The sequence below is a fragment of the Thalassophryne amazonica genome, chromosome 2 (assembly GCF_902500255.1).
Source record: "Thalassophryne amazonica chromosome 2, fThaAma1.1, whole genome shotgun sequence".
In the NCBI taxonomy this organism is placed as follows: Eukaryota; Metazoa; Chordata; class Actinopteri; order Batrachoidiformes; family Batrachoididae; genus Thalassophryne; species Thalassophryne amazonica.
Genome location: NC_047104.1, coordinates 100,463,647 through 100,480,207, shown reverse-complemented (window position 1 = coordinate 100,480,207; position 16,561 = coordinate 100,463,647). Strand labels below are relative to the sequence as shown.

The 16,561-nt window shown below is 39.5% G+C and overlaps 1 protein-coding gene across 3 annotated transcripts in view; it reads left to right on the top strand.

Moving 5' to 3' along the window:
• nfat5b (nuclear factor of activated T cells 5b) overlaps window positions 1–16,561 on the top strand; it is a 130,498-nt gene that overhangs the window by 65,743 nt on the left and 48,194 nt on the right. For 2 of the 3 annotated variants that reach the window (XM_034190522.1, XM_034190514.1), the window contains exon 2: window positions 11,930–12,037. In XM_034190522.1, the coding sequence (XP_034046413.1) occupies window positions 11,930–12,037 (108 nt within the window). Of the gene's footprint in view, window positions 1–11,929; window positions 12,038–16,561 lie in introns of those variants that run through there. The other variant, XM_034190529.1, reaches the window with a different exon arrangement.

The following is a 16,561-nucleotide window of genomic DNA, read 5'->3' as shown; positions in this document are numbered from 1 at the left end:
TCTAGATACCGATTCGTATCAGTTAATCTTCACGTGCCTAATGTGGAAGGAATGATTTATTATGTTTTTTTTTTTTTTTTAAAGATAGCATTGATTGGAGTGAGATATGCCCTCTAATACTAATGTGTGGAAAATCAGAAAATAAGACATGGTAATAATCTGTTCCAGATGAAGCTTGAGCATCAACCAATGCCTCTGCATCAACTGTAGATGGAGTAGTAGAATCTTGGCTACATTCTGCTATTTACCTTTATCACTGTTACTTAACTGATCATACTGGTGCTTATGTCTCACAGAGCCAGTGGCCCCTCCCCTGCTGAAGTTACAGAGTCCCCAAAAATCCTAATATGGGAGAGATTTTTTTGTGATTATATCAGTGTAATAAGTTTCATCTGCATAACAGTGAAAAATAATTGTATAGCTTGCAATGCCTGTCCAAGAGGTGTAGTATTATGCAAAAATAATAATCTAAAACAGAACCCTGAGGTTCCCCTGTATTTCACTGAAGAGGATTTGGAAGTAGAATTAGTATACAAGACACATTGTGATTGGTCCAAAATAGTTTTCAAAGTTATCTAACAATATGTTATGAGCAATAGCATCAAAGTTGCACTATGATCCAGCAGCACTATGTAACTGTTTGACCAAGGACCCCTGAGCAGGGAACAACAGTATTATGTAGTTTCAGTAGCAATTTTTATTTGTAACCACTGGAATTGAAACAACCCAAACACACAAAGACAGTAGTTTATAGCCACCTTCACACTTGCACGAATTTGATCCCTGCACTGGCACACAAGATTGCGTGCCAGTGAGTAAACTCATCGCAAACTGTGCGAGGCCCTGCGCGCAGTAGCACATGTTGTCATGCAGTGTTTGTGAATAGGTTGTGCAATGTTAATGACTAGTTCACGCAAGTGGCACGAAATGTATGGGTTCCAGAAATTTTGAACATTTCAAAATTTTCTTTGCGCACTGGCACACAGCCACACACAGTTTACCCACAGTGTGACACAGTGCACTTGAAACTGGAAGTCTGAGTGCCCATGAGATGGGAAATAAAGATGGAGAAAATGAACAAGGTCCACATGTATTACAATCAAAGCATCACAGAGGAGAATTCAATATGAGAAAAGGTAAACACAGAGAACACAATATAACGCACAATAGAATGATGAAAACAGTACCCATCCCAGAAGATGTTCATAAACATGAACTGTTACACACTGTGGAGGAATCTATATCTATTACAAGCAGATCATCACTCACCACTTTAGTGAGTGCAGTTTCTGCAGAGTGATAAAGTCCTCAATGCTGATTGTAATGGTCCAATTAGACTATTGACCAAATAAGCCACAATTTATTGTGAAGCTGCTTTTTGAGAATTTACCAAACCAAACTTAAATTTAAGACTGTTCTGTGTGCAGCCAGCAAGCCAAGATCAAGGATAACTTTCATAAGAGGAGGTTTAATCACCACAGTTATAAAACATGTGAGAACAGTGCCAGAGCTATAAGAGACAAACTAATAATATTCACCATTGTGGACTCATATTGGACCCACTGTGGCAACCCCAAGCAATAAGAGAAGCCAAAAGAAAGATAATTGAGAGTTGATGGTCAAAACACAAAAATAATTTTGTTGGCAGCAGATCAAAATCCCAAGTTGTGTGTTGTTGTTTTTTTTTTTCTTTGCATCATTCACAATTTTAGACGGCATATAAAGCAAGAAGACAGAGATTTCTCTTATCATGCACCTTTTTTGTGGAATGACCACCCTATGGAGATAAAACAGTCAGATTCTGTAGAGACATTCAAGTCCACACTTAAGACACATTTATTCTCCCGCTCGCATACTGGCATAGTATGGAACTATGCTTCCTATCCTTTTAAATTAATTTTATTAATAATGGAACAGGTCTCAGCTTCAACTTTATCTAAATTCTGGGTCTGTTAGTGAAGTTTAGGGCTAGTGGCCGGTGATCAGTAAATTGACAGTTTAGTGACATATTGTCTAACCTAACACTGACTACAGTTTGTGGGCAGAAGACTAAAAAGACTAAAAAAGACTAAAAAGACATGATTTGTTATTTTCAATAAAAGTTCATTTAAATTGACCTTTTTCATTTTTATTTATTTTACTGTACTAAATGAGACTACAAATAATGTCATTAGTTATCTTTATTTACATGTTAAAACATAAAGATGCACATACAACATGTACAAGTACCATTAATTAATGGTACTGATTTCATATTTCGGCAATGTTTTAAGCAAGTTTTTTTTAACAATAAAATAAAATAATTTTTTATTACCTCCGCCAAGGAGGTTATGCTTTCGGTCGCATTTGTTTGTTTGTTTGTCTGTCTGTCAGAAGGATAACTCAAAAAGTTTTGAACGGATTTTGATGAAATTTTGTGGAGTGGTTGGAAATGACAAGAGGAACAAGTGATTAAATTTTAGTGGTGATCCAGATCCGGATCCCGATGCTAACGCGTTAGCATGTCTATGGCATTTTTTTTTTTTTTTTTTTACTTTTTATTTTTTAAAGAAGTTTTATGGCATACATAAACAACAAACGTGGGCAGGCACATGAGTACAAACAAAAAGAAGATATTTTTTACAGTTCGTCAACATTGTCAGTGTCCGTGGATTGTACAAAACAGTCCCATCTTTTCCAGTACTTTTCTTTGTGTTGTTGTAGGTGAAGGTGGAATGTTATAAGTTCCATTGTTCTTATGTGTGTCACAATTTGTATTAGGAGAGACACTGAAGGAATGTCTTTTTTGAGCCAACACTTAGTGATGGCTTTCTTTGCCGCAACAAGAATAATCCTTAGTAGGTACAAGTCCATTTGACCTAATCCTTTTGGAGAGACACAGAGGAACAAAGAGCAAAATGACAGGTCCAAATGAATACCCAGTACTGAGTGAATCATACTTATTACCTCCTTCCAAAAACGAACGATGGCAGGGCATGACCAAAATATATGAACTTGATCTGCTTCGATAGATCCACATTCCCTCCAGCAAGAGAACTGAATTCCCATGACTTTTGATTTCCTAATAGGAGTAATGAAAAAACGAACTAAACTTTTCCAGCAGAAGTCTCTCCAGATAGGCGAGTTTGTTGTACAATTTTGAGACTTCCATCCCTCCAACCAGAGTTCTTCTGGTATTTCAACTTTCAAATCTTTATCCCATTGTTTTTTCACATGAAGATACATTTCGTTATTAGTTGAATTCAGAATCTTATAAATTCTTCCTACAATTTTTTTTTTTTGTTATTACACCCTTTGTAGATATCCACAAAGACCTGAACTAGGTTGGAGGGATTTCCAGATGAGACACATTGTATTTCCTTAACAAAATAATGGTGTAATTGGAGATATCTGAAAAAGTCATGTTTACCAAGACCAAATCTGAGTGAAAGATTCTGGAAACTGTCCATCTGGCCTTTAGAAATGATACTGCTAAGGACTCGTAAACCTAATTGGGACCATTGTTTAAATCTAAAATCATGAACTGCTGGTGCAAAGTGTGGGTCACACAGTGGCCATCCCAGGATTTTAACTTGTCTTTGGAGATGAAACATCTTTACAACTTGCAGCCATATTTTAAAAGATGAACACAAGCAAAAATTTCCTAGCTGTATAGTTGTTTTAGCACAATGTGCACGGCCTAGTACTGACTGTAATGGCACTTCAGTCAGGGAAAGCTCCAAACCCTTCCACACCCTTCCCTTCAAATAAAACATGTGCTGTGATTTAATAAGAAAATTGTAACTTCTGCCTCACCTTTGTAGTGTGCAGTAATATGTCATTAATATGGTTATGTTTTGCTACTTTCTTAGTTCCTCCACTTCATCCCACAAGAGACAGAAACACTGTTTTCCTTTGATCTGCGTTGCTATGGATTCTTTGGCAGCCTTCCTGTGGGCTTGGCTGTAAACATTTCAGGGTTGTTGCACATGGTTTGCTGCAGGTGACTGCCCCTTTTCCTTCTGTTGCTCGATATCGTCAGATGTACGGACAAAGTGATCTGAATCTCATCTGCTCACTTGCCTTTTGTTCATTAATATTTGTCAGCTTTTTTATGTGTACTTCATGCTTCAGGTCTTGAAATGACAACGTAAATAGGTGTTATATTTCTGCTTGACAGGATTCCTTATGACAGTACCACAAACCTGTTGAGCAAGTTGAAGTACAGAAAGGGGTCTACGCACATTGTAAACAAGGTGATTAGAGGGAAAAGGGCTGGAGTGGAGGAGGAGGACAGAAAGGGAGTTAAATCATTCACTCAGCCAAAAAGCAGTGGCACGCCTCAGGTGCCAGGGCTAGTAAGAGCAAGCAGCAGGAATGTGAGGGAAATGAATGAGAGTGTAAGTCCTTCCATTCACATGGTGAGTGCATTCTTTTGTCGGCTATAGTCTACACTGCTTTCCGTGTAAGTGTGTCACGTGGTATGACAAGGACAGAAAGAGCAAGAATCTTTTTTTTTTTTTTTTTTTTTAACTCTTGGATGCAGAAATATCTTAAATGCAACAATTATTGCATGACATTTATGCATAATCTCTTATTTACATCCATCTTTACATTGTACACAGAAGTTCAATTTGACACAGAGGACTGACGATTTTCATCAAATTTTGGACATCAGTAGAGCTCAGATTTAATTTGCTGAACATAATGTCTGTGTTCGTATTTTTGGGTATGCTTTAATTTGTGATTAAGATGAATGTAGAGGAACTACAGCTGCATGGATTAGTCAGCAACTGTTTTCATAATCGAGTAATATTTTTAAGTACTTTTTTATGTCCAAATTCTTTGGTTCCAGCTTCTCATGTGTATATTTTTTGGTTCCTTTGCTACCCATCTGTCAAACTGAATATCTTTGGGTTGTGGACAAAATAAGACATTTGATTAAGTTGTCTTAGGCTTTGGGAAGCACAATCGCCATTTTTCACCATTTTCAGACACTTTAAGGATCAAACAACTAATTGACTAATTGAGAAAATAATCAACAGATTAATTGAATTTGAAAATGAAGCCACAAAAAGGAATGGGAAAAAAAAATGAAGGGATGTCCTCTCTGGTCCCCCCCCCCCCCCCCCCAAAAAAAAAGAATGACTGTGGTCTTAAATTAAAGTCAAAACATCACCTGCAATGCAAATCAGTTTAATTTCCCACCGAGTGCAGTTGGGATTTTTTTTTTTAAATCTGTGTTAGAAAGATTGCCTTTGTTTGTTTGGTCATGTATAAATCAAGAATTAAACTCTGCCTATTTATTACCAAGATAAGAGTTTTCACTCCTTTATGAGTGTGGAGGCTGTTGAAATACTTTGAACAGTCCAGCCAGTGATTCAAGACCACTCCTCTGAGCAACAACTGCATATTTTCTGTCTGTGTGGTTGGCAATCTGTTTACTGGAAGGGCTGCTCACTCGGAGCACATGTCGCTGCACGTGCTTTCGGGCACTAAGCCCTCAGAAGGCTGCAGAGTATAGATGCAAGGCAAGGGGATATGTTTGTTTATTTAAATGTTGAAGTGCTAGACGGTGGAGTTGCACGCATATCCATGCACAGTGTGTCTATCATTTTGTTTGGATAACTTAGCAAATAACCAGCAAAACCACACTGGAGTTCTCTGTATGAGCTCTAAGTTTGCTGCGTCCAATTTTAAATTCCATTTCTGGGAATCAGCACTCTCTGCTCTCCTAAACCAAGCAGCAACAGACTACAGGGCTTTGGGAATGAAGAGGCATGGGATGGTTTCAGTGTGTCCCAGGTATGTATATTGTACACAGCTAGTGGTAACAATGGGAGGGTTAACGATCCGATATGAACTCAGAGCCATGGGACTCAGCTGCAGTAATTAAGCTGGCAGTTGGTAGAGAAGAAAGTCAGGCAGCTATAGTGGCTGCTCTGAGTTCATACATAAAATTGGGATGATAAATCAGGCTGGTAGTTAGTGTTGCCATGCTGCTAACCCAGGGCTTTCTTCCCTGGCCACATGTGAGTGGCCCAGAGGAAGGCACAGAAAAGACTGGGAAAAGCTTTATGTTCCTTGTTTGTTTGATATGCTGCACCTTTTGTTTGAACACCTAGTATTTTCATTGCATTGGTCCTCCCTAACATGCATCAAGTGCCGTGAATGTACCTTTAATACTGTCATTAAATGAGCAGTCTTTACATAGGAAGAGATGTTAACTTTATTTACACAGATCTAGTGTGAGAGCTTACTATGTCCACCAAGGATGTAATAAAATCACCATTTATTTATGTTATTTGTCTGTCTGTTTTTTTTAGTTCTTACTTTTGCTTACACTACGCAGGAGTGTTACAGTACCCTGCTTTGTGTGATGGTGCACAAGATTATAAATGGCATCATCCTGGATGTCTCCAACTGAAGAGTGCATGAACTGTCATGAGGAGAGACAGATTAATACACACCTGGGCATTGTACAGCCCACAGGCTGTATGCGGCCCTTTGGCTGACTCGGACCGGACCACAAATACCTTAAATTAAAGAAAAAATCAGTGTTCTCTCCAAACAGTGGAACAACACACCACATTGTTATCCTGCCATCTAGTGCAGCTATAGTGTGGTGTCATCTCGTGATGTTTTATCGGGTACTTGGTGGGATCTAACAACGGCGCACACTGCTTTTGCTGGAAATTTCACATAAACAACTTCAGCTCTTATTTCATCCGAGTTATACATCCAGATGACATAAACCATGACAAAATGCAAGTGTTACACAAAGCCAGATGATCAAGGGTGATCTCTGCATTTTTATTTTGTTTCATCTTGGTGGGACCACAGTCCATGCAGGGCACAGCGATCGGTGTCACCATCTGGGAGAGACACACCGGCTCCAAGCGTATGGTGCACAGCCGACTCAGTCAACCTGTCTGCTTTGGGATCGATCAGATCAGAGGCTAATGGGCCTTTCACATTGAACACGATCAGGCAATCTGTCAACGCTTTCCAATCCGTTCGGATGCGTTTCCAAATGCCTCCGTGACATCAGACGCTTCGCTTCGGGAAGCAGCCAAGAGGGCGGAGATTGCTACGTCACACTCTGGCTGTTTCCACAACCTGAAAAAAAGTTCGTGATCGGCTCTTGAATTTGCGTCGCCTGAACCACAAAAAGCTTTAAAAAAAACAGCTGTAGAACGATTCTCCCATCACCCTGCTGGGAGATCCTTTTTTTCAGCTACTTTTCAGAGTGATGCAGACCGAGGGAGGACTGACGACTTGGTGGGATATCGATCGAACCGTGACTGTGGACCGACCCGTACGGAGAAGCCGGCCTTCAGGCATCATTCCTGGGCAGACCGAGGCAGGCAGCTGGGGTGATGGAGCAAACCCACTCAGTCCGAAATCTCCCACTTTTTGGATATATGCGAAGTCCCAGTTTGCTCAACGGAGTTTAGTTCTGCAGCTTTATTGAGGTGAGAATAATAATAATAAAAATAAAATGTGACGTTTACTGAACTACTGTGAAGGTTTAATGATCGGCTAACGTTAGCTTAGCCTTTTAGCACATTTGATCTGAGTGAACGCTTTAATTTGTAAATGGTTCAGTCTTTTTTTATTTTTACCAAATAAAGCTACAGCTTTTTTCGGAGACCACAAAAGCTCAACTTTAAATAACTTTTCTTTGTTTTTTTCTTTCATCGCTTTTTTTTTTTTCTTTCATCGCTTTTTTTTTTTTTTTTCCTTTTTTTAATATATAAACTGTTTAGTGTTTATATTTAAAGAAATATTTTTATTTGTCCCAATCAGGAACATTTGCTGTGCAGACAACCAAACTTCCATTAATGAGTTGAACACCACGAAGTCCAGTCGAAAGAAAACATCTCTGCTCTTAGCAACCCACCAGAGTTCAAAGCTGCAGAACAGACCTTCATCTGGTCCTGAGTATTCAGCATAACATCACCTGCTTCTAAATAAAAGGCTCTTTCAACAGCAATTATTTTAGTATTTTTTTAAAAAGCTGTTTCATTTTATATTTTAACAATAAATGAACGGATCATTAAAAATGTCCACGAATCAAAGTCAAAAGACATTTGCACAGGTAGAAGCTCTCCACTTGTGCTCAAATTCATATTTTAGAAATGACTCTGTCCTGATAACAACATTAAAGGCAGTTACATATTTTGACGAAATTACAAGTTGAAATGACTATAAAAAAAAATTCATCATGAGGTTTATGTCACAGAAATCCTACTTTACAATCACACTGTAGTCATTGTTAAATTATTTCCTGTTGCATTTGTAATAAACATTTGATTTATTTACAGTGTCTGTTTTTCTGGTTGAAATGAGATCTAAATAATCTACCAGTCTTAAAAAATGTGTAAATTTCCATGTTATTTTATTTGTCTAAAAATAAATGTCCAGGGTTCCTTATGTTAAAAAAGAAATGATCTAATCTGAAATAACAGGTGGTTTTAATTTACAGATGAAAGGTTTCTAAAGAACCATTTATTGATTTATTTAGCTATTTTAATTACAAGTGTTCTAAACTCTTTTTTTTTAACAGTAATCAGAAATTTTGAGGTAACAAACAACAACAACAAAAAACATTTCCAAGGATTTTCTTCAGAAAACAGCAGTCTTGTGACATGTTTCTGTTTTGTAGAGATCAGTGGTTTCTGCACCGATCTGTTTTGTAGAGATCAGTGGTTTCTCCCACTAGTCTTTCGTGTCTTGGCCTGACGCGTCGTTCCTATTGGACAGCGCGAAGGTACGTCACAGCTCAGAGCGTCGAAAGTTGGATTGGGTTGAACTTTGACCGCGTCAGCCTGCCGACAAGTGGCAATGTGCACGCCCGCCAGAAGCGCTGGTTTAGCTCGGCTTTTGACACGACGCTTCTGACGCATCTAAATAGCAACGCGTCTCATTGAAAATAATGCTTTTTAGATCGATATTTGACGCTTCCGACGCGTTCAATGTGAAAGGCCCATTAGAACGATGCTGCAGCCTCTGTGACAGTGAAAAGGGAGGCCTTTATTAAGAAAACAGCAGAACGGAATTCGAAATTATTCAGGTACCAAGACACACTTTGAGATTTTGGGGCTGGATAGCGGCATGCATTATTTCCTTTCTTCTATGTTTTAAAGGACATGTCGCACTGAAATCAAAACATTTCCAAGTGTTTCCCTCAGCGCTTCTTAGAGGAAAACGCCTCAGCGCGCACTTGAATGCTGCTAACGTTAAAAACAGAACCACAGATTAATTATAAAGTTTACATAAGTGTGATATCGTGTTATGATGGCTCCTTTTTTAAGGTGATAACTGTTAATTTTGCTGCAGTCATGGTAAAAGGAACTGCTTTCCACTGTGAAAAAACTTAAAGCGTGTGCACATTGAGCGAGTGCGGTGCATGCTGCTCTGTTACAGAACAGTCTTATATCAAGACAGGCACTCAAAAGTAAAATAAAAATAAACCCTACCAGCTCCACTGAGAACAAGAAAAAAAAACTGAACAGTCATCCACTTGTCATTTCCAAAGTCCGCTCCATCAAAAAAAAAAAAAAAAACAGCGTCATGGGGCTAAAATAGTGTCCAGCGACACAAACAGACTGCAAAAATTAAGAGTTACGGCGTGAAGTGTGTTGCCTCCTGTCTCTCTGTACAGCCTCTGTAAATCTGTACATTCACTTTCGAATGAAAGCTCAGAAGCTTCATTATCGGATGAAGCAGTATTCGTTTCACTGTCTGCCAGCCATTGGGATGTTTCTGCTTTTCCTAAAATGTACATCACATGCTGAGAAATGCCAACAAATGCAGAGTAAAATGCAGAGTAGTAAGACGTTTTCCAGAAATGCACCTGCTGCCTAGGGGAGGAAAGCTGGACTTTTTGTTTTTCTATTTTTATTTTATTTTTTGACAATATAGAGGGGTGTCAAAATCTGAATCACAAGGACAAGGTGAGAAAGTGAATGCCCCCAGCCTGGTGATATTGTGACTTGAGAATTCAAGCTTTTCAATTTGAAAATTATGCAGGCGAAATGTGTTTTTAAAAAAAAGTCTGGAATCTCCCACATTTTAAATTGTCTTTCTGTACATTTTTTTTTTCATTCAAATAAGTTTATTGCACATTTGTAACATAGTGTGTCAATGAAACGCAAACATTTTACATAAATTTAACTAATCTGCAATTCAGCACAGAATCAGACCAGAAACAATACTAAAAGCTTTTCATTTTTGTCTTAGAGCTTCAGGACACAAGGTCGTATAGGACACCGAGTGGAAGCCTTGAATGCTGTGATAGTTAAACATTTCTAATCAGAACATTGAACAGTTCATCAAAACAATGCTATTTATTGCTTTTTTATATAGGAATAAAATTATTATTGTGCAGATTTGAGTTTAGCCTTTTGGCCCAACCTTGCACAATATTTTCTGTTTCTCATTTGGCCCTTTGCAAAAAATAATTTCCCACACCTGGATTAATATATGGTGAACTTCAGTACACCACATTAATTTGAAAACTAACTTTGTTTAGCCTGTGTAATAATATCCTGTAGGTGTGTATACCTCCTATTGGAGTGGCACCTGCCTTCACATTAGCTAACAATGTATCCTGGCAGCCACAGGGAGAAACATGATTCCCACTACATCTGCAAAAGCAAGATAACCTGTACAATAAAATGGGGAAAAGTAACCCAGTAAAGTAATGTAACTATTCTTAATTACAGGATATGCTGAGTTTTTTCTCTATCAAAATACTATATAATAGTCCTTTTAATGTCACTTTTTTCAAATAATTTTGTCAAACCAAATCTGCTTTTCTCTTGGAGCATAGCTTTAAAAAATTTAAAATATAAAATTTTCAGTAAGTTTGAACAGAGCATCCCAAATGAGTGCATCTAAGATGATCTTGAATTGGAGTAAGATTGGGTTACACCAAAAGCCTCAAAAGACCCCCGGTTTTACTGAACACAGTATTATTGTAATTTAGTATCTACCAGTATATTTCCAGCACCAAAAAGTATTGCTAGGCTCATTTTTATGGTTCTGTACATTTTACTTACAGTCCATTTTCAGAGCCCATTAGTAAATCAATAAATTAAACTTATTGTTGATACAAATCACCACTTTTACAGCTAGTTGGGTTTAGACAACTCAGGGGGATGATAAATGTACAATCAGTATGCTACTGTAAGGTAAATCTGTCTGGAATAGGCAATTGTCCAAAGAGTGGCAGAACAAGAAGTGGAGTAGTGAGGGAAGCCTCCAAGACACCCATGATGACTCTGAAGCACTTGTAGGCTTCTTTGGCTGTGATTGGAGAAACTGTGCAGAGTCCATCTTGCCTTTTGCACCAGCAGTTACACAGCATCAAGGTGGAGGGGAACAAAGAAGGATTTTCTTGAAGAGAAGACATGTCATTTGAGCTGTAGTTTGCCAGAAGGCAGGTGGAAGACTACCCCACATTTCATTTGTTGTATGAAATCCTTCTGTGTTCCACAAGATTTTTGTAAGAGCCCTTGAATTAAAGCTTAAAGTCTACACTACACACATTTCCATTTTCATTACATTCCAATTGGTGGTAAAAGGCTTTTCAACCTTTTAAAAGTCTTAAAGGTTTAGCGTCTGAACCAAAGCTGGAATTTCCATGGTCTGTTTTTAATTCATGTAACTGTGGGATTTTTGAACTTGTGAATAATTTTGTCACTATTCTGATTCATTGTCCAGTAAGTCTGGTTCTGTTCTGAAACATTCTGTTGTTCAGTGGTAATATGCAAATAAAGATGATGAAATTGTAATGGAGTATTAAGATCGGGTTAAATGAAATGCTGACATCTCTGATTCCTGAATCTCATTTTATCAAAGAAATGCTAAACAAAGCTGTAGGTTTCTGTTTGTACGTTATGATATTCAGCTTGTAACCTCTGATTCCCTTTTGTCTGCACAGAATCTGTTTATGAACTCTTGCCATTCTCCACTCAGCAAACAACGTCAGCCATGAGTCAAAAGAGTGGCGGAGAGGCAGGGCCTCCCCCTTCAGCTGCTCTAGCATCAGGTAGGAGTACATCTTCTTGTGACCTGTCAGTTGAAATAGTGAGCAGGATTGGTTTTGTCCCACATTAAAATATACAACCTTTGTAACAACACTCGGTACCAATAGTACTGTATGCATATGGCAGGAGTGCAAGTCAGGTACACTGCCTTGTAATTTGTCACCCCACCCCCCCCCCCCCCAAAAAAAAAAGTAAAATGGTGTGATTTATGTCTTTGAAGTTAAGTTGTCTACATGTGGAATATCTTTAAAGGATGGTGCCCACCGAGCCGAAGTTGATGATACAAGTCAGCTCAGTGTGTTCCGTATTGTCAGCTACTCGTTGACAGTGACTTTTTTTTATTGTTATTCACCAACTCAAAATGCTGAATCTGTGTTTGTGCCAGTGGGTGGGAGAGCACATTCGAATCAGCTGTTCAGCTTTAGTGAATCGTGTATGAGAAGAAAAACTGAAATAATGAAACCAAGCAAACTGAAGAGGGCACCCACCACATACTGTTAAGAGTTTGTGTTTCGGAGGAGATTTCAACGATTAATCTATCGGTTAGATTTTGTAAAATAAATTACTGACTGTAAAAGATTTTGTTAATAATGCAGATGAAATACTGGGCCTTCTTATATTAATGTCAGGAATCATTTCAGTACATTTGCAGCACTTTGATTCTGGTATTCTCTCACACAGTCTTCTGTGAAGTAACTGTTGTTGTTTTTTTAATAATGATTTGACAACACATCCACTCTATTATTATTATATGAAATTATTGTTGAGAGCAGTGCGATGTTAAAAACCTTCACTGCTGTCTGCATCAGAAATCAGAATTCAACATCTACTCCACAGACTTTGACTTGTATCATCATTTTAAAAAAATTTAACATTAACCTCCAACTCTGGGGCCAAGGCTATAATTGGCCATTTTTGACTACTTTTGGTTTTGCCTTCATAATTTACCTTTAAAAAATGTTTACTTTGTCATGTTTGATGTGATTGTTTTTTTCAGCACAATCTCACCTGTGTGACTTTACAGTTATTTCATTCTGACGTGCTGTATTAACACAATGGACCTAAATTCACACAAAAACATAAAAGAGAAAAAAGTTAGGGTTTTTTTTTACTCTGACAATTGCAGACATGTTTAACAAACCATTTTATAACTTAGAATGCAAATATAAATTGTAAATTTCAAAAACATATACAAATGTAGCAAAAGCATCCAGCCCCTCTCCAGGAGTTGGGTACTCCTGGTTTTCGTCCTGGTCGCGGCACACTGGACCAGCTCTACACGCTCCATCGGGTGCTCGAGGGTTCATGGGAGTTCGCCCAACCAGTCCACATGTGTTTTGTGTATCTGGAGAAGACGTTCGACCGTGTCCCTCGGGGCACCCTGTGGGGAGTGCTCTGGGAGTACGGGGTCCGGGGTCCTTTGCTAAGGGCTATCCGGTCCCTGTACGACCACAGCAGGAGCTTGGTTTGCATTGCCGGTAGTAAGTCAAACCTGAATCTCGTCTCTGCTGTTTGCGGACGATGTGGTTCTGTTGGCTTCGTCAAATCAGGACCTTAAGCGTGCACTGGGGTGGTTTGCAGCCGAGTGTGAAGCGTCCGGGATGAAAATCAGCACCTCCAAATCCGAGGCCATGGTTCTCGACCGGAAAAAGGTGCTTTGCCCTCTTCAGGTCGGTGGAGTGTCCTTGCCTCAAGTGGAGGAGTTTAAATATCTCTGGGTCTTGTTTACGAGTGAGGGACGGATGGAGCGTGAGATCGATAGACGGATCGGTGCAGCATCTGCAGTGATGCGGTCGCTGTATCGGACCGTCATGGTGAAGAGAGAGCTGAGTAGGGGGGCAAAGCTCTCCATTTACCGATCGATCTACGTTCCGATCCTCACCTATGGTCATGAGATTTGGCTCATGACCGAAAGAACGAGATCGCAAGTACAAGCGGCCGAGATGAGTTTCCTCCGCAGGGTGGCTGGGCGCTCCCTCAGAGATAGGGTGAGGAGCTCGGTCACTCGGGAGGAGCTCGGAGTCGAGCCGCTGCTCCTCCACGTCAAAAGGAGTCAGTTGAGGTGGATCAGGCATCTTTTCCGGATGCCCCCTGGACACCTTGCTGGAGAGGTGTTCCGGGCAAGTCCCATTGGGAGGAGGCCCTGGGGAAGACCCAGGACACGCTGGAGGGACTACATCTCTCAGCTGGCTTGGGAATGCCTTGGGGATCCCCCGGAGGAGCTGGGGAGGTATGTGTGGATCGGGAGGTCTGGGCAGCTTTGCTTGAGCTGCTGCCCCCGCAACCCGACTCCGGATAAAGCGGAAGAAAATGGATGGATGGATGGAAATGTAGCAAAAGACAAAGTTATATACAACTATTTACATTAAGATGCAGAAAATGCTTCAGGTTTTTTTTTTTTTTTTTGATTATTTATAAACCAATAAGATGCAGCACAACTTATTTGTGCCAATCAAAAAACAATTCCTATCCAACACAAGACAGAGGTGGGCACAGGCCTGACCAGGTGGACATTTCCTCTTGTTGTCCACCTGGAGGCAGTGTTGGCACTTTAGCTTGTCTTTGGTGGATTTTTTTTGCCAGGATCTCCTCAGCAACCAGATACGTGGATTGGTGATAATTTTTGATTGGTTTAGATTGTTTATTTTTTGACAAATGATAAAGGGGAAGCCGTGTTTTCTTTCCCCTGCAACTGCTGTGGTGACAGGGAGAGAACAAGGAAGTGAAAATCCTGTTTACTGCACTTTTCTGCAAAAACACACACCAAAAATGACCATAATATTTAGGGAAAAGCATGGTGCAAATTATTAATCACAGTTAAAGTTATACTAGGCCTTTCAACACAATTTAAAAACTCCAGAGGGTTAAACATTGAAAAAAAAAAAGTGCGTGCACATGTACCAAAAGAACTGTCAGTGATGTCTGGGAGGAATTCTGACAATAAATATGCAAATTAAATTTTGCTTAACATAGTCACGTATCTGAGGGCCCAGAGCCGAGCATCAACCCATCCCCTTTTTTGAAGAAAGTTAGTGAAATGCCCACCCGAAATTAAATCTTTTTTTTCTTAATTAAAATGTATTAAATGCCCACCAAAACTAAATTAATTCCTTTATGCCCAGCATATGCTGCTTTGGTACAAGTAAGAGAGCTCTAAGAGCTGATTACATTTCAAGAGATTTTGCCAAGTTTCCTGAAATTTTAACTAAAAATGTGAGAAGAGTTGATTTCAGAATGCAGGCACCCAGGCATGGAACTGACTGAGTCTAGATTTGTTAATCAAGGCCCATAACTCTGGTAAAGTGAACCCACCTGGAATGATATGAAAATATGTGTATTACCAAACTGTACCACAGACTTGTATCAAGTTTCACTAAGTTCCTCCTAAAAGCATGAGAAGAATTGATTTCAGAATGCTTATACCCTTTTTTGGGATGGACGGGTGGGATTTACCGTGACATAATAACTTTGTAAAAACCTTGTAACTGTTAGAATGGCCTGAGTCATGGGTCACCCCTCTGAGTCTGGTCTGCTTGAGGTTTCTTCCTGAACATCATCAGTGGGAGTTTTTCTTTACCACTGCCACCTGTGTGCTTGCTCTAGAGGTTGGTAAGGTTAGACCTTACTCATATGAAGTGCCTGGAGAAACTTTATTGTGATTTGGTGCTATATAAATGAAATAAATTGAATTGGAATTGAAATAATCCCCCTTCAGACCTTCGGCCAGCAAGGGATAACAAAAGAAAAAAATAATGAGTTTTCACAGTGTTTTTCTCCTCTTCCATGTCAGATTTGTGATGACATCCTCTGTTTGTCCATTGCTCTTATTGTGAAAGACTCTTGTGCAAGAAACAGGAAGTGTTAGCAAGTTGGTTAGTCACTAATGAATGTTAGTGAGTAGCTCCTTCTGTGATGGATCTACCAGTGGTGGGCACAGCTAACCAAAAAGGTAGCTTCTATAACAGTTAATCCGCTAACTAAAAAGTTATCTTTTATAAAGCTAAACCGATAAACACCTAAAAAATTTAGCGTCAATTACAGATACACGCTAAACCGATACCTTTCAGTATTGATTTGAGTACACTAGCAGCTACTGACACAACAACGAGCCAGCGCTTCTGTGTCACATTAGCATTCTCTCAGCAAAAGAGACCTGGTGACTGAGGAGGAGGAAGAAAAATAAAGACAATTTCTCTTTACACCATTCGGTGTTTTACAGTTTCCCATAATGCCCCTGGCGGCAGCCTGCACTTCCCAGAATGCACCGTGATGCCAGCAGAGTTCTGTTCTCACAATGCATGTAAACAATGGCAAAGTGAGGATGTGAATGGTGCCGATTCAACGAGTTCACGAGCGATTATGATGACACATTCTCTCAAGTTGAGGGGGTTATTTAGAGGAGGTGTAGCACCTGTGATAAACCTCTGCTGTTCCCCGATGTTGTCTTGTTGTCCACACTTCACGAGGTGTGTTTACATTGTCCCCTAAACCGGAACTCTGCTGAAACGACCTCTCGAATGAGAACT